The sequence below is a fragment of the Chiloscyllium plagiosum genome, unplaced genomic scaffold, assembly GCF_037043375.1.
Source record: "Chiloscyllium plagiosum isolate Xiang-an unplaced genomic scaffold, Cpla_swu_hap1 HiC_scaffold_31, whole genome shotgun sequence".
Classification (NCBI taxonomy): domain Eukaryota; kingdom Metazoa; phylum Chordata; class Chondrichthyes; order Orectolobiformes; family Hemiscylliidae; genus Chiloscyllium; species Chiloscyllium plagiosum.
In genome coordinates, this window is record NW_028270169.1 from 54,293,021 (window position 1) to 54,317,686 (window position 24,666).

At 51.5% G+C, this 24,666-nt stretch overlaps 1 protein-coding gene across 1 annotated transcript in view; it reads right to left on the minus strand.

The window, feature by feature from the left end:
• Window positions 1-24,666, minus strand: part of LOC122564163 (protein spinster homolog 3-like) — a 255,278-nt gene that overhangs the window by 54,284 nt on the left and 176,328 nt on the right. The window contains exons 9-10 of the mRNA XM_043718810.2: window positions 14,111-14,176; window positions 6,929-7,027 (exon numbers count right to left, since the gene is read on the minus strand). Coding sequence (XP_043574745.2) covers window positions 6,929-7,027; window positions 14,111-14,176 — 165 coding nt within the window. The remainder of the gene's footprint in view (window positions 1-6,928; window positions 7,028-14,110; window positions 14,177-24,666) is intronic.

Here is a 24,666-nt window from a genome sequence, read left to right on the forward strand (position 1 = left end):
CAGTGTTACTGGGGCTCAGTGGGTAACAGCGTTAGCTGGGACTCAGTGGGTAACAGTATCAGCTGGGGCTCAGTGGATAACCATGTTAGCTGGGGATCAGTGGGTAACAGCGTTAGCTGGGGATCAGTGGGTAACAGCGTTAGCTGGGGCTCATTGGGTAACAGTGTTAGCTGGGGCTCAGTGGGTAACAGTGTTACTGGGGCTCAGTGGGTAACAGTGTTAGCTGGGACTCAGTGGGTAACAGTGTTAGCTGGGGCTCAGTGGGTAACAGTGTTAGCTGGGACACTGGGTAACAGCGTTAGCTGGGGCTCAGTGGGTAACAGTGTTAGCTGGAGCTCAGTGGGTAACCATGTTAGCTGGGACACTGGGTAACAGCGTTAGCTGGGGCTCAGTGGGTAACAGTGTTAGCAGGTGCTCAGTGGGTAACAGTGTTACTGGGGCTCAGTGGGTAACAGCGTTAGCTGGGACTCAGTGGGTAACAGTATCAGCTGGGGCTCAGTGGATAACCATGTTAGCTGGGGATCAGTGGGTAACAGCGTTAGCTGGGGATCAGTGGGTAACAGCGTAAGCTGGGGCTCATTGGGTAACAGTGTTAGCTGGGGCTCAGTGCGTAACAGTGTTACTGGGGCTCAGTGGGTAACAGTGTTAGCTGGGACTCAGTGGGTAACAGTGTTAGCTGGGGCTCAGTGGGTAACCATGTTAGCTGGGACACTGGGTAACAGCGTTAGCTGGGGCTCAGTGGGTAACAGTGTTAGCAGGTGCTCAGTGGGTAACAGTGTTACTGGGGCTCAGTGGGTAACAGTGTTAGCTGGGGCTCAGTGGGTAACAGCGTTAACTGGGGCTCAGTGGGTAACAGTGTTAGCTGGTGCTCAGTGGGTAACAGTGTTATTGGGGTTCAGTGGGTAACAGCGTTAGCTGGGGCTCAGTTGGTAACAGTGATAGCTGGGATTCAGCATGTAACAGTGTTAGCTGTGGCTCAGTGGGTAACAGTGTTAGCTGGGGCTCAGTGGGTAAGAGTGTTACTGGGACTCAGTGGGTAAGAGTGTTACTGGGGCTCAGTGGGCAACAGTGTTACTGGGGCTCAGTAGGTAACAGTGTTAGCTGGGGCTTAGTGGGTAACAGTGTAAGCTGGGGCTCAGTGGGTAACAGCGTTAACTGGGGCTCAGTGGGTAACAGTGTTAGCTGGTGCTCAGTGGGTAACAGTGTTATTGGGGTTCAGTGGGTAACAGCGTTAGCTCGGGCTCAGTTGGTAACAGTGATAGCTGGGATTCAGCATGTAACAGTGTTAGCTGTGGCTCAGTGGGTAACAGTGTTAGCTGGGGCTCAGTGGTTAAGAGTGTTACTGGGACTCAGTGGGTAAGAGTGTTACTGGGGCTCAGTGGGCAACAGTGTTACTGGGGCTCAGTAGGTAACAGTGTTAGCTGGGGCTTAGTGGGTAACAGTGTAAGCTGGGGCTCAGTGGGTAACAGCGATAGCTGGGGATCAGTGGGTAACAGTGTTAGCTGGGGCTCAATAGGTAACAGTGTTAGCTGGGGCTCAGTGGGTAACAGTGTTAGCTGGGAATAAGTGGGTAACAGCGTTAGCTGGGGATCAGTGGGTAACAGCGTTAGCTGGGGCTCATTGGGTAACAGTGTTACTGGGGCTCAGTGGGTAACAGTGTTACTGGGGCTCAGTGGGTAACAGTGTTAGCTGGGACTCAGTGGGTAACAGTGTTAGCTGGGGCTCAGTGGGTAACAGTGTTACTGGGGCTCAGTGGGTAACAGTGTTACTGGGGCTCAGTGGGTAACAGATTCTGGATCAGTGGTGCTGGAAGAGCACAGCGGTTCAGGCAGCATCCGAAAAGCTTCGAAATCGACGTTTCGGGCAAAAGCCCTTCATCAGGAATAAAGGCAGAGAGCCTGAAGCGTGGAGAGATAAGCTAGAGGAGGGTGGGGGTGGGGAGAGAGTAGCATAGAGTACAATAGGTCAGTGGGGGAGGAGATGAAGGTGATAGGTCAGGGAGGAGAGGGTGGAGTGGACAGGTGGAAAAGGAGCTGGGCAGGTCGGACAAGTCCGGACAAGTCAAGGGGATCATGTTGCTGGAGGTTAGAAACTAGGATGAGGTGTGGGAAGGGGAAATGAGGAAGCTGTTGAAATCCACATTGATGCCTTGGGGTTGAAGTGTTCCGAGGCGGAAGATGAGGCGTTCTTCTTCCATGCGTCTGGTGGTGAGGGAGCGGCGGTGAAGGAGGCCCAGGACCTCCATGTCCTCGGCAAAGTGGGAGGGGGAGTTGAAATGTTCAGTGGGTAACAGTGTTACTGGGGCTCATTGGGTAACAGTGTTAGCTGGGGCTCAGTGGGTAACAGTGTTAGCTGGGGCTTAGTGGGTAACAGCGTTAGCTGGGGCTCAGCGGGTAACAGCGTTAGCTGGGGTTCAGTGGGTTACAGTATTAGCTGGGGCTCAGTGGGAAACAGTGTTAGCTGGGGCTCAGTGGGTAACAGTGTTACTGGGACTCAGTGGGTAAGAGTGTTACTGGGGCTCAGTGGGCAACAGTGTTACTGGGGCTCAGTAGGTAACAGTGTTAGCTGGGGCTTAGTGGGTAACAGTGTAAGCTGGGGCTCAGTGGGTAACAGCGATAGCTGGGGATCAGTGGGTAACAGTGTTAGCTGGGGCTCAGTGGGTAACAGATTCTGGATCAGTGGTGCTGGAAGAGCACAGCAATTCAGGCAGCATCCAAAAAGCTTCAAAATCGACGTTTCGGGCAAAAGCCCTTCATCAGGAGGCCCAGGACCTCCATGTCCTCGGCAGAGTGGGAGGGGGAGTTGAAATGTTCAGTGGGTAACAGTGTTACTGGGGCTCATTGGGTAACAGTGTTAGCTGGGGCTTAGTGGGTAACAGTGTTACTGGGACGCATTGGGTAACAGCGTTAGCTGGGGCTCAGTGGGAAACAGTGTTAGCTGGGGCTCAGTGGGTAACAGTGTTACTGGGACTCAGGGGGTAACAGCGTTAGCTGGGGTCAGTGGGTAACAGCGTTAGCTGGGGCTTAGTGGGGAACAGTGTTACTGGGGCGCAGTGGGTAACAGTGTTACTGGGACTCAGTGGGTAACAGTGTTAGTGGGGCTCAGTGGGTAACAGTGTTAGTGGGGCTCAGTGGGGAACAGTGTTAGCTGGGGCTCAGTGGGTAACAGTGTTTCTGGTGCTCAGTGGGCAACAGTGTTAGCTGGGGCTCAGTGGATAACCGTGTTAGCTGGGGCTCAGTGGGTAACAGTGTTTCTGGTGCTCAGTGGGTAACAGCGTTAGCTGGGGCTCAGTGCGTAACAGCATTAGCTGGGGCTCAGTGGGTAACAGTATTTCTGGTGCTCAGTGGGTAACAGCATTAGCTGGGGCTCAGTGGGTAACAGTGTTAGCTGGGGGTCAGTGGGTAACCGTGTTAGCTGGTGCTCAGTGGGTAACAGTGTTACTGGGGCTCAGTGGGTAACAGTGTTACTGGGGCTCAGTGGGTAACAGTGTTAGCTGGGACTCAGTGGGTAACAGTGTTAGCTCGGGCTCAGTGGGTAACAGCGTTAGTGGGGCTCAATGGGTAACACCGTTAACTGGGCTCAGTGGGTAACAGTGTTAGCTGGGGCTCAGTGGGTATCAGCACTAGCTGAGGCTTAGTGGGTAACAGTGTAAGGTGTGGCTCAGTGGGTAACAGTGTTAGCTGGGACTCAGTGGGTAACAGCGTTAGCTGGGGCTCAGTGGGTAACAGTGTTTCTGGTGCTCAGTGGGCAACAGTGTTAGCTGGGGCTCAGTGGATAACCGTGTTAGCTGGGGCTCAGTGGGTAACAGTGTTTCTGGGGCTCAGTGGGTAACAGTATTTCTGGTGCTCAGTGGGTAACAGCGTTAGCTGGGGCTCAGTGCGTAACAGCATTAGCTGGGGCTTAGTGGGTAACAGTATTTCTGGTGCTCAGTGGGTAACAGCGTTAGCTGGGGCTCTGTGGGTAACAGTGTTACTGGGGCTCAGTGGGTAACAGTGTTAGCTGTGGCTCAGTGGGTAACAGCGTTAGATGGGGCTCAGTGGGTAACAGCGTTTCTGGGGCTCAGTGGGTAACAGCGTTAGCTAGGGCTCAGTGGATAACCAGCAAAATCGACGTTTCGGGCAAAAGCCCTTCATCAGGAATAAAGGCAGCGAGCCTGAAGCGTGGAGAGATAAGCTGGAGGAGGGTGGGGGTGGGGAGAAAGTAGCATAGAGTACAATGGGTGAGTGGGGGAGGAGATGAAGGTGATAGGTCAGGGAGGAGAGGGTGGAGTGGATAGGTGGAAAAGGAGCTAGGCAGGTCGGACAAGTCCGGACAAGTCAAGGGGACAGTGCGGCACTGGAAGTTTGAAACTAGGAAGAGGTGGGGGAAGGGGAAATGAGGAAACTGTTGAAGTCCACATTGATGCCCTGGGGTTGAAGTGTTCCGAGGCGGAAGATGAGGCATTCTTCCTCCAGGCGTCTGGTGGTGAGGGAGCAGTGGTGAAGGAGGCCCAGGACCTCCATGTCCTCGGCAGAGTGAGAGGGGGAGTTGAAATGTTGGGCCACAGGGCGGTGTGGTTGATTGGTGCGGGTGTCTCGGAGATGTTCCCTAAAGCGCTCTGCTAGGAGGCGCCCAGTCTCCCCAATGTAGAGGAGACCGCATCAGGAGCAATGGATACAATAAATGATATTAGTGGATGTGCAGGTAAAACTTTGATGGATGTGGAAGGCTCCTTTAGGGCCTTGGATAGAGGTGAGGGAGGAGGTGTGGGCACAGGTTTTACAGTTCCTGCGATGGCAGGGGAAAGTGCCAGGATGAGAGGGCGTGGACCTGACCAGGTAGTCACGGAGGGAACGGTCTTTGCGGAAGGCGGAAAGGGGTGGTGAAGGAAATATATCCCTGGTGGTGGGGTCTGTTTGGAGGTGGCGGAAATGTCGGCGGATGATTTGGTTTATGCGGGGGTTTGCAATTTCCCCTCCCACGTGGTTAAAGATGCCCTCCAACGCATCTGGTCCACATGCCGCACCTCCGCCCTCAGACCCCACCCCTCCAAGCGTAACAAGGAAGTAAAACCTGTGCCCACACCTCCTCCCTCACCTCTATCCAAGGCCCTAAAGGAGCCTTCCACATCCATCAAAGTTTTACCTGCACATCCACTAATATCATTTATTGTATCCATTGCTCCCGATGCGGTCTCCTCTACATTGTGGAGACTGGGCGCCTCCTAGCAGAGCGCTTTAGGGAACATCTCCGAGACACCCGTACCAATCAACCAAACCGCCCCGTGGCCCAACATTTCAACTCCCCCTCCCACTCTGCCAAGGACATGGATGTCCTGGGTCTCCTTCACCGCTGCTCCCTCACCACCAGACGCCTGGAGGAAGAACGCCTCATCTTCCGCTTCAGAACACTTCAACCCCAGGGCATCAATGTGGACTTCAACAGCTTCCTCATTTCCCCTTCCCTCACCTCACCCCAGTTCTAAACTTGCAGCTCAGCACTGTCCCCATGACTTGTCCGGACTTGTCCGACCTGCCTAGCTCCTTTTCCACTATCCACTCCACCCTCTCCTCCCTGACCTATCACCTTCATCCCCTCCCCCACTGACCCATTGTACTCTATGCTACTCTCTCCCCACCCCCACCCTCCTCTAGCTTATCTCTCCACACTTCAGGCTCTCTGCCTTTATTCCTGATGAAGGGCTTTTGCCCGAAACGTCGATTTTGCTGAAGCTCCTCGATGCTGCCTGAACCGCTGTGCTCTTCCAGCACCACTAATCCAGAATCTGGTTTCCAGCATCTGCAGTCATTGTTTTTACCTCAGTGGATAACCGTCAGGCCTGCACAACAGTAAGTGCTGCCACTGAGACGCTGTAGCGAAGGAATGCTTCACAGCGCAGCTAACGTTAAATGGAGGTGCTGCGTTCACTTTCTGGTGCAGTTACACATCTCAGGGTTATGCTTTGAAGTGGAGCAGAGCAGGGCTCTATGTGCGCTCGCCAACATTTATGAAACCCTACTCACCAAAACAGCTTTCCTGGTTATTGTCACGGTACTGTTTGTGGGAGCGTACTGTGCACAAATTGGCTTCTGGGTTTCCTTTGTCACAACAGTGACCATTTGTTTCTCAGTTCTAAGCTGTCAATTGTTCAGGGGTGGTCCTGCAGTTGTGGAAGGTGCTATGCTAATGCAACTCTTTCTGATGAACAGCATTTCAACAGCTGTGCTAGCTCACGGAGGGTTAAACTAGGAGTTCCTTGTGCCTCTCCCCTGGCCATCAGCAGAACGTGGCTTGTGTCGGTGCCAAAAGATACCTTGGCTCGAGTCATAAAGTCCGAGGACATCTCAAAGTGTGCCAGATGTGGTGGCAGCAGCCAACTTCTGCACAGCAAGATCCCACAATCCTCCCACAGTCCAAAAATGTGCAGGTTAGGTGAATTGGCCATGCTAAATTGCCCGTAGTGTTAAGTGAAGGGGTAGATGCAGGGGAATGAGTATGAGTGGGTTGCTCTTCGGAGGGTCGGTGTGGACTTGTTGGGCCGAAGGGCCTTTTTCCACACTGCAAGTAATCTAATCTAATGTAAAAACCACAATGAAATAGTGCGCAGAGATGTCATAGATGTTAAGATGGCGGGGGTTGGGGGGCGGGGGGGAGGGGAGTACATATTGGCTGGGAAACTCCCTCTTGGATCAGTGTCATGAGACACTTTACCTCCTGCTGAGAGTGAGGATAGCACCTCATATAGTTTAATAATAGTTGGACAATAGTTTCAAGAGAGGTACGTCTGACAATGCCCAGAGCTACAAAGCTGCCTAAACCTGTGAAAGGCGAGACATAAATACGTCTTCCTTTCCTCCTCATTGCCAGTCAGGCCAAGCCACTGAGCTCCCTATATTGTCCACACTGGAACAGAGGCCAAGGTGTAAGTGAGAAGGTGGTTAGTACTTACAGCGCCAATGATGTAGGAGCTGCTGGCATCTCCCAGGACATGGCAGATGGTGATCTGCACTGCCTCTGCCAACGAACGACGACTCGGAATAATAATATACTAGGAATCAAAAGAAACTGACAGTTACAACTCTCGTTTCACATATGTCCCACACAGATACACTTACACATTCCTTCAGGTCTCTGACTCCAAGCTGGACTCTGTGAAACTGTCTGACCCAACTACACATGTCAGAAATCTGGAGGAACACTGCCCTGAATTTCTGTCCATGGAATGAAATTCCCCCTCAAAGGAGGTTGGCACGGTGGGCTGTGAGGAGGGTTCATGGTTTTTTTTCCTGAGGAGACTCGAAATCTCCTGGTTTTTAATATATATATTCTTCTTTTTAATAACCCCCACACTACCACCTAACTGCAGTAGTGCTTACATTTTCCCCAGCACCCATGTTTTGTGTGTGCAGGTGTAAGACACAGTGAAACACACAAGATGTACAAATCTTTATTCGGTTTCCACCACCAGGAAGAAAGGAAACACCCGAGTGGCCAGTGACAAGCAGTGCCCTTCACATCAATGGGCAATGCTGTGTGATCAAACAGTGAAGGGGAGGGCAGGGATTAAATCAAAATAGAGTTAGATGGGGAAATAAGGATTCATGGTTACTCAAGGCTCTGTCCCTCCCCTCCCCTATCAGCTTTCCGTAGAGACCACTCCCTCCGCGACTCCCTTGTCAGATCCACACCCCCCACCGACCCAACCACCACTCCCGGCACCTTCCCTTGCAACCGCAGGAGGTGCAACACTTGCGCCCACACCTCCCCCCTCACTTCTCTCCAAGGCCCCAAGGGAAACTTCCATATCCGCCACAGATTCACCTGCACCTCCACCCACATCATCTACTGCATCCGCTGCAGCCGGTGTGGCCTCCTCTATATTGGGGAGACAGGCCGCCTACTTGCGGAGCGATTCAGGGAGCACCTCTGGGCCACCCGGACGAACCAACCCAACCAACCTGTGGCACAGCATTTCAACTCCCCCTCCCACTCCACCGAGGATATGCAGGTCATTGGACTCATCCACCGCCAAACCACAACAACCCGACGGTCGGAGGAGGAGCGTCTTATCTTCCGACTGGGAACCCTCCAACCGCAGGGGATGAACTTGGACTTCACCAGTTTCTTCATCCCCCCTCCCCCCACCTTGTCTCAGCCGGATCCTTCCAGCCCGGCACCGCCTTCCTGACCTGCAGTCTTCTTCTTGACCTCTCCGCCTCCACCCTACTCCGACCTATCACCCTCACCTTGACCTCTTTCCACCTATCACATTTCCAACTCCCCTCCTCCAAGTCCCTCCTCCCTACCTTTTATCTTCTCCTGCTGAACACTCTCTGCTCATTCCTGAAGAAGGGCCTGTGCCCGAAACGTCGAATCTCCTGTTCCCTGGATGCTGCCTGACCTGCTGTGCTGTTCCAGCAATAAAGTTTCAACAATCATCAAATCAATTTGACCCATTGTGCCTATAACAATTCTGTTAGTGAGCTGTCCAATTTAACTCAGCCTCAGCTCCTGCCTCATGGACCGGGACTTGGGAGTTTTTTTTAACCTAATTCCTTTTTCACAAGTTATTATTGAACCTACTTCCACCGCCTTTTCAGACAGTGGATTCCTGATTACAGCGTTAAAGGAACATTCTTCATCATTCCGTCGGGCCCTTGAGGATTAACAGATCAGCCGTGACCTCATTGAATGGCAAAGCAGAATCGATGGGCTGAATGGCCTGCTTCTGCTCCTACACCTTACGACTTTATCAATCATCTTAATTCGGCATCCTCTGGTTTGCAGCCAGTGGAAACGGTTGCTCCTTATGTGCTCCATCCAAACTCGCCAGAATTCTGCACACCTTTATTAATTCTCCAGCTAACATCTTCCTCACAGAAAACAGTCCGGGCTTGTCCAGTCCACACGATGAACATTTGAATAGGAGTGGGTGCAGGCCATTCAAGCCTGTTTTACCGTTCAATATGGCTGTGTTTTATTAGATTAGATTAGATTAGATTACATTACATTACAGTGTGGAAACAGGCCCTCGGCCTAACAAGTCCACACCGACCCGCCGAAGCGTAACCCACCCATACCCCTACATTTACCCCTTACCTAACACTACGGGCGATTTAGCATGGCCAATTCACCTGACCCTGCACATCTTTGGACTGTGGGAGGAAACCGGAGCACCCGGAGGAAACCCACGCAGACACGGGGAGAACGTACAAACTCCACACAGTCAGCCGCCTGAGTCGGGAATTGAACCCAGGTCTCTGGCGCTGTGAGGCAGCAGTGCTAACCACTGTGCCACCGTGCCACCGTTTTAAATACTTCATTCCCACACTATCCCTGATAATCTTCAATATCCCTGCCAAACAAGAATCTACTCACCTCTCTGTTTTTAAAATATTCAACGAACCCCACCTCCATCACTTTATGAGGCAAAATCTCATAAAGGTCTGAGAAAGAATTCTCTTCGTCTCTATCATAAAGTCATAGCACGGAAACAGACCCTTCGGTCCAATCAGTCCGTGCCAATCCCAAACTAAACTAGTCCCACCTGCCTGCTCCTGGCCCATATCCCTCCAAACCTTTCCTGCTTATGTACTTATCCAAATGTCATTTAAACATTATAACTGTTCCCACATCCATCACATCTTCAGGAGGTTCATTCCACATGCAAACCACTTTCTGTATGAAACATTTGGCTCTCATGCTGTTTTTAAAATCTTACTCCTCTTCCCTTAAAAATATGCTCCCGGTCTTGAAATCCCCCATCCTATGGAAAAGACCAGTAATTCTATCCATACCCCTCATGATTTTATGAATTTCTATCAGGTCACCTCCTACACTCCACTGAAAGAAGTCCCAGCCTATCTTTATAAATCTAACCTTCCATATTCAGCAACATCCTGGTAAATCTCTTCTGAATCCTCTCCAGGTTAATAATCTCCTCCCTATCATAGGGCAACCAGAACTGGACACAGGACTCGAGAAGAGGCCTGTCCTGAAAGGACAACTCCTGATTTTTGGGGACCCCACTCACAAAACACCGTTCCTCTGTCTATCTTGTCAAGATCATTTAGTATTTTATAAACTTCAATCAAGTCACCTATCACTCTTCTAAACTCCAGTAGAAACCAGCCTCATCCTCATATAACAAACCTCTCATTCCAGGTATCAATCCAGTAAACCACTTCCACCATCTTGTCCAACAAAGCTCAGACTTGATCTATCCTTGAGCATTTCAACATTGTGTCGCTGAAATCTACCACTTTGTCTGCTGGAAAGTGAAAACCATAGGGAACACTGTTGGCAGACAGGGTGTTCCATAGGGATGGATCCAGAGTAGAGGATGAAAGATTCACGTGGACGATGGAGTACATTGAAACCACGCACCTTCAAACCCTCCATTCCCACCCCCGCCCAGCTAAGTAATATTACTCCATGAAGCTGAATCTCTAACTAAATGCCAAACCCCAAAACTGAAGAGATGAGGAGAGAATAATTGGGTTGTTGATAGAAACATGAATATTTATGGTACAGAAGGCGGCCATTTAGCCTACCTTGGTTGTCAGCAAGTAACCTATATCCTATCGAGCTTTCCAATTCTTGGTCGGATAGATAGAATTCTGACATTATGGAAACAGGCCATTCGACCCACTGGGTCCACACTAACTTCTGAACACCATCTTGCCCAAAGCAAAACCCTATCCTATCCCTGTAAACCCCCTCCCCCCCCTACCATTTCCCATGGCTTCTCCATCTAGCCTGCACAGCCCTTGACACTATAGGCAATTTAGCATGGCCAATCCAGCTAACCTGCACATGTTTGGACTGTGGGAGGAAACCAGAGCACCCGGTGGAAACCCATGGTGTAGCTCTGTGAGGCATCAACTTCATATCCCAGTATCTTAGAGTCATTGACGTCTACAGCATAGAAAAAAGCCCTTCATTCAGCCCATTAACTCTGCACTGGTCAAAAGCAAACACCTAACTGTTCTAATCCCAAGAATTTAATCCTTTCGCAAAACCACTTGATCTTTTGGGAGAGTCAAAAAAAAATAGCAGATTAAAAACTCAGGCTGATTTGGAAAACAAAGGGTTTGGAAATAATTTCTGAGATTCATCAATTCTCATCCTCTCAAGCAGTAAGCTTCAGGTCTCCTCCAATCTCTGGGCAGACAAATTGCTCCTCACCTCCCCTGTGATCCTCCCGTCAATTATTTTAAATATGTGGCTCCGTATTGATCTTTCTGTAAATCAAAATAGGTCCATCCCACCCACTCTAAGGCCCTTGGAATTTTATAAACCTCAATTATTTCTTCTCCCTGTTACCTGAGTTCCAACGAAAACAACCTCTAATCGCTCCTCAGAGCTGGAATTCTCCAGCTCATCAAAAAGCTCCACATTGTACAACGTCAGAAACCAATTACAATAACCCAGGAATGCGGTGGCTTAGAATGGAATGCAAGTCCGATGTAGTCTTTACAAATCTCGTGGTGATAAATAGGTAAGTATTTTGAAAGATAAACATAAAGCCATGATGTACCTTTATTGTGATGACTATACTGTACTTCCATCAGAATGGTTCAACCTTCTTGGATTGCATTATCTCACAGTGCATTACAACACGGACCTTTGTTTACTTAAGAGCAACTCACTCTCTTCTTAAAATTATTTCCTCCTTGAGTTCTGGGTGTTGCCTTTAGATCTGGTGTCCATCTGTCTTGGTGAGGCATTGAATAATGAATGGAATAATTTTGCCCGTGAGATACAAGGCCTTGAGCTGTTTGATTGCTGTGGGTGGCACGGTGGCACAGTGGTTAGCACTGCTGCCTCACAGCGCCTGAGACCCGGGTTCATTTCCCGCCTCAGGCGACTGACTGTGTGGAGTTTGCACGTTCTCCCTGTGTCTGCGTGGGTTTCCTCCGGGTGTTCCGGTTTCCATCGACCGTCACAAAGATGTGCAGGTCAGGTGAATTGGCCATGCTAAATTGCCCGCAGTGTTAGGTAAGGGTTAAATGTAGGGGTTGCGCTTCGGCGGGTCGGTGTGGACTTGGTGGGCCGAAGGGCCTGTTTCCACACTGTAATGTAATCTAATCTAAAAAAAAGAACATGGCTGTCATGTCTGGGCTGCTCCCTATGAACTCTCAAACATACAACTGACAGGAAACGTTTAGCCATCCAGACTATCCCACAGACAGGGTTAGCTTCTGCATACACTCCTCACTCTACCCAAAGTCACTTGATTTGTTGGGAGACCCAATAAATAGCAGATTAAAAATTCGGGCCAACTTCAAAAACAAAAAGGGCTTGGAAAATTTCACTCTGATTCCTTCAGATAATTCAAACTGGTTCATGAAGGTCAAATCTTTTCAATAAGTGATTGCCACCAGCAACTCTATTGGCTTAGTTACCAGTGGCTAAACCAGATGATTTGCAGCCTCTTTAATAGCCAGCTAACTAAAGATGAAGTAACAAGTGGTACATGCAAGAGTTTTGAAGCGGTGTTTGTACCGAAGAAAGAGTGCAGCAGCCTGACTGCAATTGAATATCCTCTGTCTCACCCTGCGAAAAGAATGACCCAGCTGGATTGGGCAGCAATGTAAATGGCTTTGACATTATAACAGGGCACAAGGCAATAGGATTATCTGAAGACATGACATTCATGTTTTTGGACGCGTGGGACTGACAAGAGGAATCCAGACACTGATTTGCAATCCTCCATTTAAACACGGTTTGACGTCAATTTTTGAAAATGGCCATCCCATCAAGTACAGGAGATTGGGAAACATGAGCTAATTGTGGTGGTTAAGCTGATTTAATAGGTTTACAGGGTGTGTGTGGGGGTTTAACAGTTCACTCAAGTCTGGCAATGTACACATATACCTGCACCTTGCAGTCAGGATCTGTAGAGATGTTATAAAACACACCTCTGGTTTTAGTGGGACTAAAACCCGGGTGTCCTGGTCCAGAGGTGGAGATATTACCACTGCAAGAGCCCTGGGCTGGAGCTATGGATAGTGATGGGAGAGGTTCCAATTTCTTCCCAACTGGTGGCTGACCAAGAATCTCTCCTGCCTGTTCTTAGCTCCTGCCTTTGGTATGTGTTGGAAAGGCTTATACACCTGAAATGCAGCCTGTTTGGCTGTCTTATGAAGTCCTAGAATGGGACTCAAACTGGGAGCTTCTGACTCACAGACAGGGACATTCCCCACTACCCCACATGACTTTCTATAGATTAGATATGATTTGGAGATGCCGAGATGATTTGGACACTACTTCCAATGGTGGAAAATGCAGAAACTATTCAGAACACAGTAATCCACTTGATTGGCACTCTATCCCCCACCTTCAACATTCACTCTCTCCATCACCGATGTTCAGGAGCAGCAGCACGTACTATCTACACAATACACTGCAGCAATCCACCAAGACTGCATCAAGAGCACCTTCCAAACTTGCCACCTCTACCATCTAGAAGGACAAGGGCAGCAGACACCACCACCTGAAGGTTCCCCTCCAAGCCACTGACCTTCTTGACTTGGTAACTGCATCACCGTTCCTTCACTGTCACTGGGTCATATCCTGGAATTCCTATCAGTACTGTGGGTCTACCTACAGCACATGGGCTGCAGCAATCCAAGAAGACAGCTCAACCATCTTCTCCTCAAGGGGCAATTAGAGATGGGCAATAAATGCTGGCCCAGCCAGTGTGCCCAAATACCATGAATGAATAAAAAAGAAATAGGAGCTACACACTTAAGAATAAACATACTAAACCAAAGTGTCAATGGATATGGAATCAGGACAGCTGGGGTGGAGTGGAGGTTCAGATCAGACACATGGAATGGAATATTTGGACAATTCAGAGGTTGTGTACCCTGTTCCTTCACTCAGCCAAGATGCAATGGTAAAAGGAAAGCCATGAGGCAATCAGAGTTTCTTCAGAATCAGATGATCTTTAACGAAGATTGCAGGACAAAGACATGAAACTGAATTTATCATTGTCATCTGATGAGACATTAGAGATTGCAAATTTCAAAGTTATTCTCACCTCCAAACGACCTGAGGAACGAGAAAATATTACTTGTCTCAAATCAGTTAATGGCACAGCAGTGAACCAGGGAGTGGGACTTACCAAGAGAATGTCTGCAACAATTGCCCAATTCAAGGCGAGGAAGGTCTCTCCCAGGGCGATGAAAACCTTTGGAAAAAGAAGCATTTTCAGTCAGAGTGTCATCCTGCACTACAATCCAACACTAGGCAGTATGCAGTGACAACGGAGTTGCCAGGGAGATGACAATCATTGCTTTTGATACACTCTACCTTTAGCGTGGTCACTGCAATACGAGTGTAACCAATAGATGATGGGGAAACAGACCAAATGGTTGCTGCTCACGAGCTGATTACAGCTCAGTCATGTTAATGCTTCAAGATAAAAAGATTCAAAAGGAATTGTGGGGGTGGGGGGCGGTTGACAAGCCGGTCATACAGCAAGGCTGGTTAGTAGAAGGGACAACACAATGTCATTTGCATCCCGCACAGAGCTAAATACCAACAGCTGTAAGACAGGTTAAAGAGTCATCATGCTCGAGGCAAAGGGTTTACTATCCATACAAGACATCACACTGCCCGGGTCAGACACATACAGAATGATACACTGCCCGGGCCAGGCACATACAGAATGATACCCTGCCCGGTCCAGGCGAATACAGAATGATACACTGCCCGGGTCAGGCACACACAGAATGATACACTGTCCGGTCCAGGCACATACAGAATGATACACTGCCCAAGGCCAGACACACACAGAATGATACACTGCCCGGGTCAGACACAGACAGAATGATACACTGCCCGGGCCAGACACACACAGAATGATACACTGCCCGGGCCAGGCACACACAGAATGATACACTGCCCGGGCCAGACACGTACAGAATGATACACTGCCCGGGCCAGGCACATACAGAATGAAACACAGCCCGGGCCAGACACACACAGAATGCTACACTGCCCGGGCCAGACACGTACAGAATGAAACACTGCACGGGCCAGGCACATACAGAATGATACACTGCCCAGGCCAGGCACGTACAGAATGATACACTGCCCAGGCCAGGCTCATACAGAATGGTACACTGCCCGGGCCAGGCACGTACAGAATGATACACTGCCCAGGCCAGGCACGTACAGAATGATACACTGCCCAGGCCAGGCACGTTCAGAATGATACACTGCCCAGGCCAGGCTCACACAGAATGATACACTGCCCGGGCCAGACACATACAGAATGATACACTGCCCGGGCCAGGCATACACAGAATGATACACTGCCCGGGCCAGACACACACAGAAGGATACACTGCCCGGTCCAGACACATACAGAATGATACACTGCCCGGGCCAGACACACACAGAATGATACACTGCCCGGGCCAGACACACACAGAAGGATACACTGCCCGGTCCAGACACATACAGAATGATACACTGCCCGGGCCAGACACACACAGAATGATACACTGCCCAGGCCAGGCACGTACAGAATGATACACTGCCCAGGCCAGGCACGTACAGAATGATACACTGCCCAGGCCAGGCACGTACAGAATGATACACTGCCCAGGCCAGGCTCACACAGAATGATACACTGCCCGGGCCAGACACATACAGAATGATACACTGCCCGGGCCAGACACATACAGAATGATACACTGCCCGGGCCAGACACATACAGAATGATGGTTGAAACTTTATTGCTGGAACAGCACAGCAGGTCAGGCAGCATCCAGGGAACAGGAGATTCGACGTTTCGGGCACAGGCCCTTCTTCAGGATGATACAGGCCAGGCATTCCTGAAGAAGGGCCTGTGCCCGAAACGTCGAATCTCCTGTTCCCTGGATGCTGCCTGACCTGCTGTGCTGTTCCAGCAATAAAGTTTCAACTTTGATCTCCAGCATCTGCAGACCTCACTTTCTCCACATGCAGAATGATACACTGCCCAGGCCAGGCTCACACAGAATGATACACTGCCCGGGCCAGACACACACAGAATGATACACTGCCCGGGCCAGACACATACAGAATGATACACTGCCCAGGCCAGGCTCACACAGAATGATACACTGCCCGGGCCAGGCATACACAGAATGATACACTGCCCGGGCCAGACACACACAGAAGGATACACTCCCCGGGCCAGACACATACAGAATGATACACTGCCCGGGCCAGACACACACAGAATGATACACTGCCCGGGCCAGACACATACAGAATGATACAGTGCCTGGGTCAGACACACACAGAATGATACACTGCCCGGGCCAGACACACACAGAATGATACACTGCCCAGGCCAGACACATACAGAATGCTACACTGCCCGGGCCAGACACATACAGAATGATACAGTGCCTGGGTCAGACACACACAGAATGATACACTGCCCGGGCCAGGCACACACAGAATGCTACACTGCCCGGGCCAGACACACACAGAATAATACACTGCCCGGGCCAGGCACACACAGAATGATACACTGCCCGGGCCAGGCACACACAGAATGATACACTGCCCGGGCCAGGCACACACAGAATGATACACTGCCCAGGCCAGGCACACACAGAATGATACACTGCCCGGGCCAGGCTCACACAGAATGATACACTGCCCGGGTCAGACACACACAGAATGATACACTGCCCGGGTCAGGCACACACAGAATGATACACTGCCTAGGCCAGACACACACAGAATGATACACTGCCCGGGTCAGACACACACAGAATGATACACTGCCTAGGCCAGACACACACAGAATGATACACTGCCCGGGTCAGACACACACAGAATGATACACTGCCCGGGCCAGGCACACACAGAATGATACACTGCCCAGGCCAGGCACACACAGAATGATACACTGCCCAGGCAGGGACACACAGAATGATACACTGCCCGGGCCAGACACACACAGAATGATACACTGCCCGGGTCAGGCACACACAGAATGATACACTGCCTAGGCCAGACACACACAGAATGATACACTGCCCGGGTCAGACACACACAGAATGATACACTGCCCGGGCCAGGCACACACAGAATGATACACTGCCCGGGCCAGACACATACAGAATGATACACTGCCTAGGCCAGACACACACAGAATGATACACTGCCCCGGCCAGGCACACACAGAATGATACACTGCCTAGGCCAGACACACACAGAATGATACACTGCCCCGGCCAGGCACACACAGAATGATACACTGCCTAGGCCAGACACACACAGAATGATACACTGCCCGGGTCAGACACACACAGAATGATACACTGCCCGGGCCAGGCACACACAGAATGATACACTGCCCAGGCCAGGCACACACAGAATGATACACTGCCCAGGCAGGGACACACAGAATGATACACTGCCCGGGTGAGGCACACAGAATGATACACTGCCCGGGCCAGGCACATACAGAATGAAACACTGCCCGGGCCAGACACACAGAGAATGATACACTGCCCCGGCCAGGCACATACAGTATGATACACTGCCCAGGGCAGACACATACAGAATGATACACTGCCCAGGCCAGGCACACACAGAATGATACACTGCCCAGGCAGGGACACACAGAATGATACACTGCCCGGGTCAGGCACACAGAATGATACACTGCCCGGGCCAGGCACATACAGAATGAAACACTGCCCGGGCCAGACACACACAGAATGATACACTGCCCAGGCCAAACACACACAGAATGATACACTGCCCGGGCCAGGCACATACAGAATGATACACTGCCCAGGCCAGATACACACAGAATGATACACTGCCCAGGCCAGGCACGTACAGAATGATACACTGCCCGGGTCAGGCACACACAGAATGATATACTGCCCGGGCCAGGCACGTACAGAATGATACACTGCCCGGGTCAGGCACACACAGAATGATATACTGCCCGGGCCAGGCACGTACAGAATGATACACTGCCCGGGCCAGGCACATACAGAATGATACACTGCCCGGGTCAGGCACACACAGAATGATATACTGCCCGGGCCAGGCACGTACAGAATGATACACTGCCTGCGCCAGACACATACAGAATGATACACTGCCCGGGCCAGACACACACAGAATGATACACTGCCCGGACCAGACACAGACAGAATGATACACTGCCCGGGCCAGACACACACAGAATGATACACTGCCCAGGCCAGGCACGTACAGAATGATACATTGCCCGGGCCAGACACACACAGAATGATACACTGCCCAGGCCAGACACACACAGAATGATACACTGCCCGGGCCAGGCACATACAGAATGATACACTGCCCAGGCCAGATACACACAGAATGATACACTGCCCAGGCCAGGCACGTACAGAATGATACACTGCCCGGGTCAGGCACACACAGAATGATACACTGTCCGGTCCAGGCACATACAGAATGATACACTGCCCAAGGCCAGACACACACAGAATGATACACTGCCCGGGTCAGACACAGACAGAATGATACACTGCCCGGGCCAGACACAGACAGAATGATACACTGCCCGGGCCAGACACGTACAGAATGAAACACTGCCCGGGCCAGGCACACACAGAATGATACACTGCCCGGGCCAGACACGTACAGAATGATACACTTCCCGGGCCAGGCACATACAGAATGAAACACAGCCCGGGCCAGACACACACAGAATGCTACACTGCCCGGGCCAGACACGTACAGAATGAAACACTGCACGGGCCAGGCACATACAGAATGATACACTGCCCAGGCCAGGCACGTACAGAATGATACACTGCCCAGGCCAGGCTCATACAGAATGGTACACTGCCCGGGCCAGGCACGTACAGAATGATACACTGCCCAGGCCAGGCACGTACAGAATGATACACTGCCCAGGCCAGGCACGTTCAGAATGATACACTGCCCAGGCCAGGCTCACACAGAATGATACACTGCCCGGGCCAGACACATACAGAATGATACACTGCCCGGGCCAGGCATACACAGAATGATACACTGCCCGGGCCAGACACACACAGAAGGATACACTGCCCGGTCCAGACACATACAGAATGATACACTGCCCGGGCCAGACACACACAGAATGATACACTGCCCGGGCCAGACACACACAGAAGGATACACTGCCCGGTCCAGACACATACAGAATGATACACTGCCCGGGCCAGACACACACAGAATGATACACTGCCCGGGCCAGACAAACACAGAATGATACACTGCCCAGGCCAGGCACGTACAGAATGATACACTGCCCAGGCCAGGCACGTACAGAATGATACACTGCCCAGGCCAGGCACGTACAGAATGATACACTGCCCAGGCCAGGCTCACACAGAATGATACACTGCCCGGGCCAGACACATACAGAATGATACACTGCCCGGGCCAGGCATACACAGAATTATACACTGCCCGAATCAGACTCACACAGAAGGATACACTGCCCGGGCCAGACACATACAGAATGATACACTGCCCGGGCCAGACACACACAGAATGATACACTGCCCGGGCCAGACACACACAGAATGATACACTGCCCGGGCCAGACACATACAGAATGATGGTTGAAACTTTATTGCTGGAACAGCACAGCAGGTCAGGCAGCATCCAGGGAACAGGAGATTCGACGTTTCGGGCACAGGCCCTTCTTCAGGATGATACAGGCCAGGCATTCCTGAAGAAGGGCCTGTGCCCGAAACGTCGAATCTCCTGTTCCCTGGATGCTGCCTGACCTGCTGTGCTGTTCCAGCAATAAAGTTTCATCTTTGATCTCCAGCATCTGCAGACCTCACTTTCTCCACATGCAGAATGATACACTGCCCGGGCCAGACACACACAGAATGATACACTGCCCGGGCCAGACACATACAGAATGATACACTGCCCAGGCCAGGCTCACACAGAATGATACACTGCCCGGGCCAGACACATACAGAATGATACACTGCCCGGGCCAGGCATACACAGAATGATACACTACCCGGGCCAGACACACACAGAAGGATAAACTCCCCGGGCCAGACACATACAGAATGATACACTGCCCGGGCCAGACACACACAGAATGATACACTGCCCAGGCCAGAAACACACAGAATGATACACTGCCCGGGCCAGGCACGTACAGAATGATACACTGCCCGGGCCAGGCACGTACAGAATGATACACTGCCCAGGCCAGGCACGTACGGAATGATACACTGCCCAGGCCAGGCTCACACAGAATGATACACTGCCCGGGCCAGACACATACAGAATGATACACTGCCCGGGCCAGCATACTCAGAATGATACACTGCCCGGGCCAGACTCACACAGAAGGATACACTGCCCGGGCCAGACACGTACAGAATGATACACTGCCCGGGCCAGACACACACAGAATGATACACTGCCCGGGCCAGACACACACAGAATGATACACTGCCCGGGCCAGACACACACAGAATGATACACTGCCCGGGCCAGGCACATACAGAATGATACACTGCCCGGGCCAGACACATACAGAATGATACACTGCCCGGGCCAGGCACACACAGAATGATACACTGCCCAGGTCAGGCACACACAGAATGATACACTGCCCGGGCCAGACACATACAGAATGATACACTGCCCGGGCCAGACACATACAGAATGCTACACTGCCCGGGCCAGACACATACAGAATGATACAGTGCCTGGGCCAGACACGTACAGAATGATACACTGCCCGGGCCAGGCACACAGAGAATGATACACTGCCCGGGTCAGACACACACAGAATGATACACTGCCCGGGCCAGACACACACAGAATGATACACTGCCCGGGCCAGACACACACAGAATAATACACTGCCCGGGCCAGGCACACACAGAATGATACACTGCCCAGGCCAGGCACACACAGAATGATACACTGCCCGGGCCAGGCTCACACAGAATAATACACTGCCCGGGCCAGGCACACACAGAATGATACACTGCCCGGGCCAGGCACACACAGAATGATACACTGCCCGGGCCAGGCACACACAGAATGATACACTGCCCGGGCCAGGCACACACAGAATGATACACTGCCCAGGCCAGGCACACACAGAATGATACACTGCCCGGGCCAGGCTCACACAGAATGATACACTGCCCGGGTCAGACACACACAGAATGATACACTGCCCGGGTCAGGCACACACAGAATGATACACTGCCCGGGCCAGGCACACACAGAATGATACACTGCCCGGGCCAGGCTCACACAGAATGATACACTGCCCGGGCCAGACACACACAGAATGATACACTGCCCGGGTCAGACACACACAGAATGATACACTGCCCGGGCCAGACACATACAGTATGATACACTGCCCAGGCCAGGCACACACAGAATGATACACTGCCCAGGCAGGGACACACAGAATGATACACTGCCCGGGTGAGGCACACAGAATGATACACTGCCCAGGCCAGGCACACACAGAATGATACACTGCCCGGGTGAGGCACACAGAATGATACACTGCCCGGGCCAGGCACATACAGAATGAAACACTGCCCGGGCCAGACACACACAGAATGATACACTGCCCCGGCCAGGCACATACAGTATGATACACTGCCCAGGGCAGACACATACAGAATGATACACTGCCCAGACCAGGCACACACAGAATGATACACTGCCCAGGCCAGGCACACACAGAATGATACACTGCCCAGGCAGGGACACACAGAATGAAACACTGCCCGGGCCAGGCACACACAGAATGATACACTGCCCGGGCCAGACACGTACAGAATGATACACTGCCCGGGCCAGGCACATACAGAATGAAACACTGCCCGGGCCAGGCACACACAGAATGATACACTGCCCGGGCCAGACACGTACAGAATGATACACTGCCCGGGCCAGGCACATACAGAATGATACACTGCCCAGGCCAGATACACACAGAATGATACACTGCCCAGGCCAGGCACGTACAGAATGATACACTGCCCGGGTCAGGCACACACAGAATGATATACTGCCCGGGCCAGGCACGTACAGAATGATACACTGCCTGCGCCAGACACATACAGAATGATACACTGCCCGGGCCAGGCACATACAGAATGATACACTGCCCAGGCCAGATACACACAGAATGATACACTGCCCAGGCCAGGCACGTACAGAATGATACACTGCCCGGGTCAGGCACACACAGAATGATATACTGCCCGGGCCAGGCACGTACAGAATGATACACTGCCTGCGCCAGACACATACAGAATGATACACTGCCCGGGCCAGACACACACAGAATGATACACTGCCCGGACCAGACACAGACAGAATGATACACTGCCCGGGCCAGACACACACAGAATGATACACTGCCCAGGCCAGGCACGTACAGAATGATACATTGCCCAGGTCAGGCACGTACAGAATGATACACTGCCCAGGCCAGGCGCATACAGAATGATACACTGCCCGGGCCAGACACACACAGAATGATACACTGCCCAGGCCAGACACGTACAGAATGATACACTGCCCGGGCCAGACACGTACAGAATGATACACTGCCCGGGCCAGGCACATACAGAATGAAACACTGCCCGAGCCAGACACACACAGAATGATACACTGCCCAGGCCAGACACACACAGAATGATACACTGCCCAGGCCAGACACACACAGAATGATACACTGCCCGGGCCAGACACACACAGAATGATACACTGCCCGGGCCAAACACACACAGAATGATACACTGCCCGGGCCAGGCACATACAGAATGATACACTGCCCAGGCCAGATACACACAGAATGATACACTGCCCAGGCCAGGCACGTACAGAATGATACACTGCCCGGGTCAGGCACACACAGAATGATATACTGCCCGGGCCAGGCACGTACAGAATGATACACTGCCTGCGCCAGACACATACAGAATGATACACTGCCCGGGCCAGACACACACAGAATGATACACTGCCCGGACCAGACACAGACAGAATGATACACTGCCCGGGCCAGACACACACAGAATGATACACTGCCCAGGCCAGGCACGTACAGAATGATACATTGCCCGGGCCAGACACACACAGAATGATACACTGCCCAGGTCAGGCACGTACAGAATGATACACTGCCCAGGCCAGGCGCATACAGAATGATACACTGCCCGGGCCAGACACACACAGAATGATACACTGCCCAGGCCAGACACACACAGAATGATACACTGCCCAGGCCAGGCACGTACAGAATGATACACTGCCCAGGCCAGACACACACAGAATGATACACTGCCCAGGCCAGGCACGTACAGAATGATACACTGCCCAGGCCAGGCGCATACAGAATGATACACTGCCCAGGCCAGACACACACAGAATGATACACTGCCCAGGCCAGACACGTACAGAATGATACACTGCCCGGGCCAGACACGTACAGAATGATACACTGCCCAGGCCAGGCACACACAGAATGATACACTGCCCGGGCCAGGCTCACACAGAATGATACACTGCCCGGGCCAGGCACACACAGAATGATACACTGCCCGGGCCAGACACACACAGAATGATACACTGCCCGGGCCAGACACACACAGAATACAACATTCCCGGGCCACGCACGTACAGAATGATACACTGCCCGGGCCAGGCACACACAGAACGATACACTGCCCGGGCCAGACACACACAGAATGATACACTGCCCGGGCCAGACACACACAGAATACAACACTCCCGGGCCACGCACGTACAGAATGATACACTGCCCGGGCCAGGCACACACAGAATGATACACTGCCCGGGCCAGGCACACACAGAATGATACACTGCCCGGGCCAGGCACACACAGAATGATACACTGCCCGGGCCAGACACACACAGAATACAACACTCCCGGGCCAGACACACACAGAATGATACACTGCCCGGGCCAGACACACACAGAATACAACACTCCCGGGCCACGCACGTACAGAATGATACACTGCCCGGGCCAGGCACACACAGAATGATACACTGCCTGGGCCAGGCACACACAGAATACAACACTCCCGGGCCAGAATGATACACTGCCCAGGGGTATTGTTTATGGATTTGCACAATTCTTTTACTTCCTGATGAACCTGAACCGTAAACTCACTACAGCTGGAATACACCTTGTCTAATATTAGACCAGTTTTGTAACTATAGTCAAGCAATGAGTTATATATGGTAGGTGCTGAATTATACAAGCTCATAAATTCTCAGACTCTATATTAGGTATGACTCTTATAGAAGGGTGTGTAGAAGGCTATAATACACCAGTTTGTGTATTATGAGGGTCTATTCCACACAGTTGCTCAGTTGTTCAGTGTGTGCAATCTGTTAACTATGTTGCTAAAGAAATCCTGAAATCGAGAAATCCATTTTTGACCAACAGCAGTTTCTGCCATTGGTCGTGTGATTAGACTACTCATTTGCACAGTGCCTGTAAGAGAACTTGTCTTTTTTTGTGAGAAAAAGCAGAGTGTCAAAATCGTTTCTGATCAATGTGAGTGCTTTACCTTGGGAGCAGACATATAGAAAGACGTATACATGTGTGAAGCAATGACTATGCATGAGGGA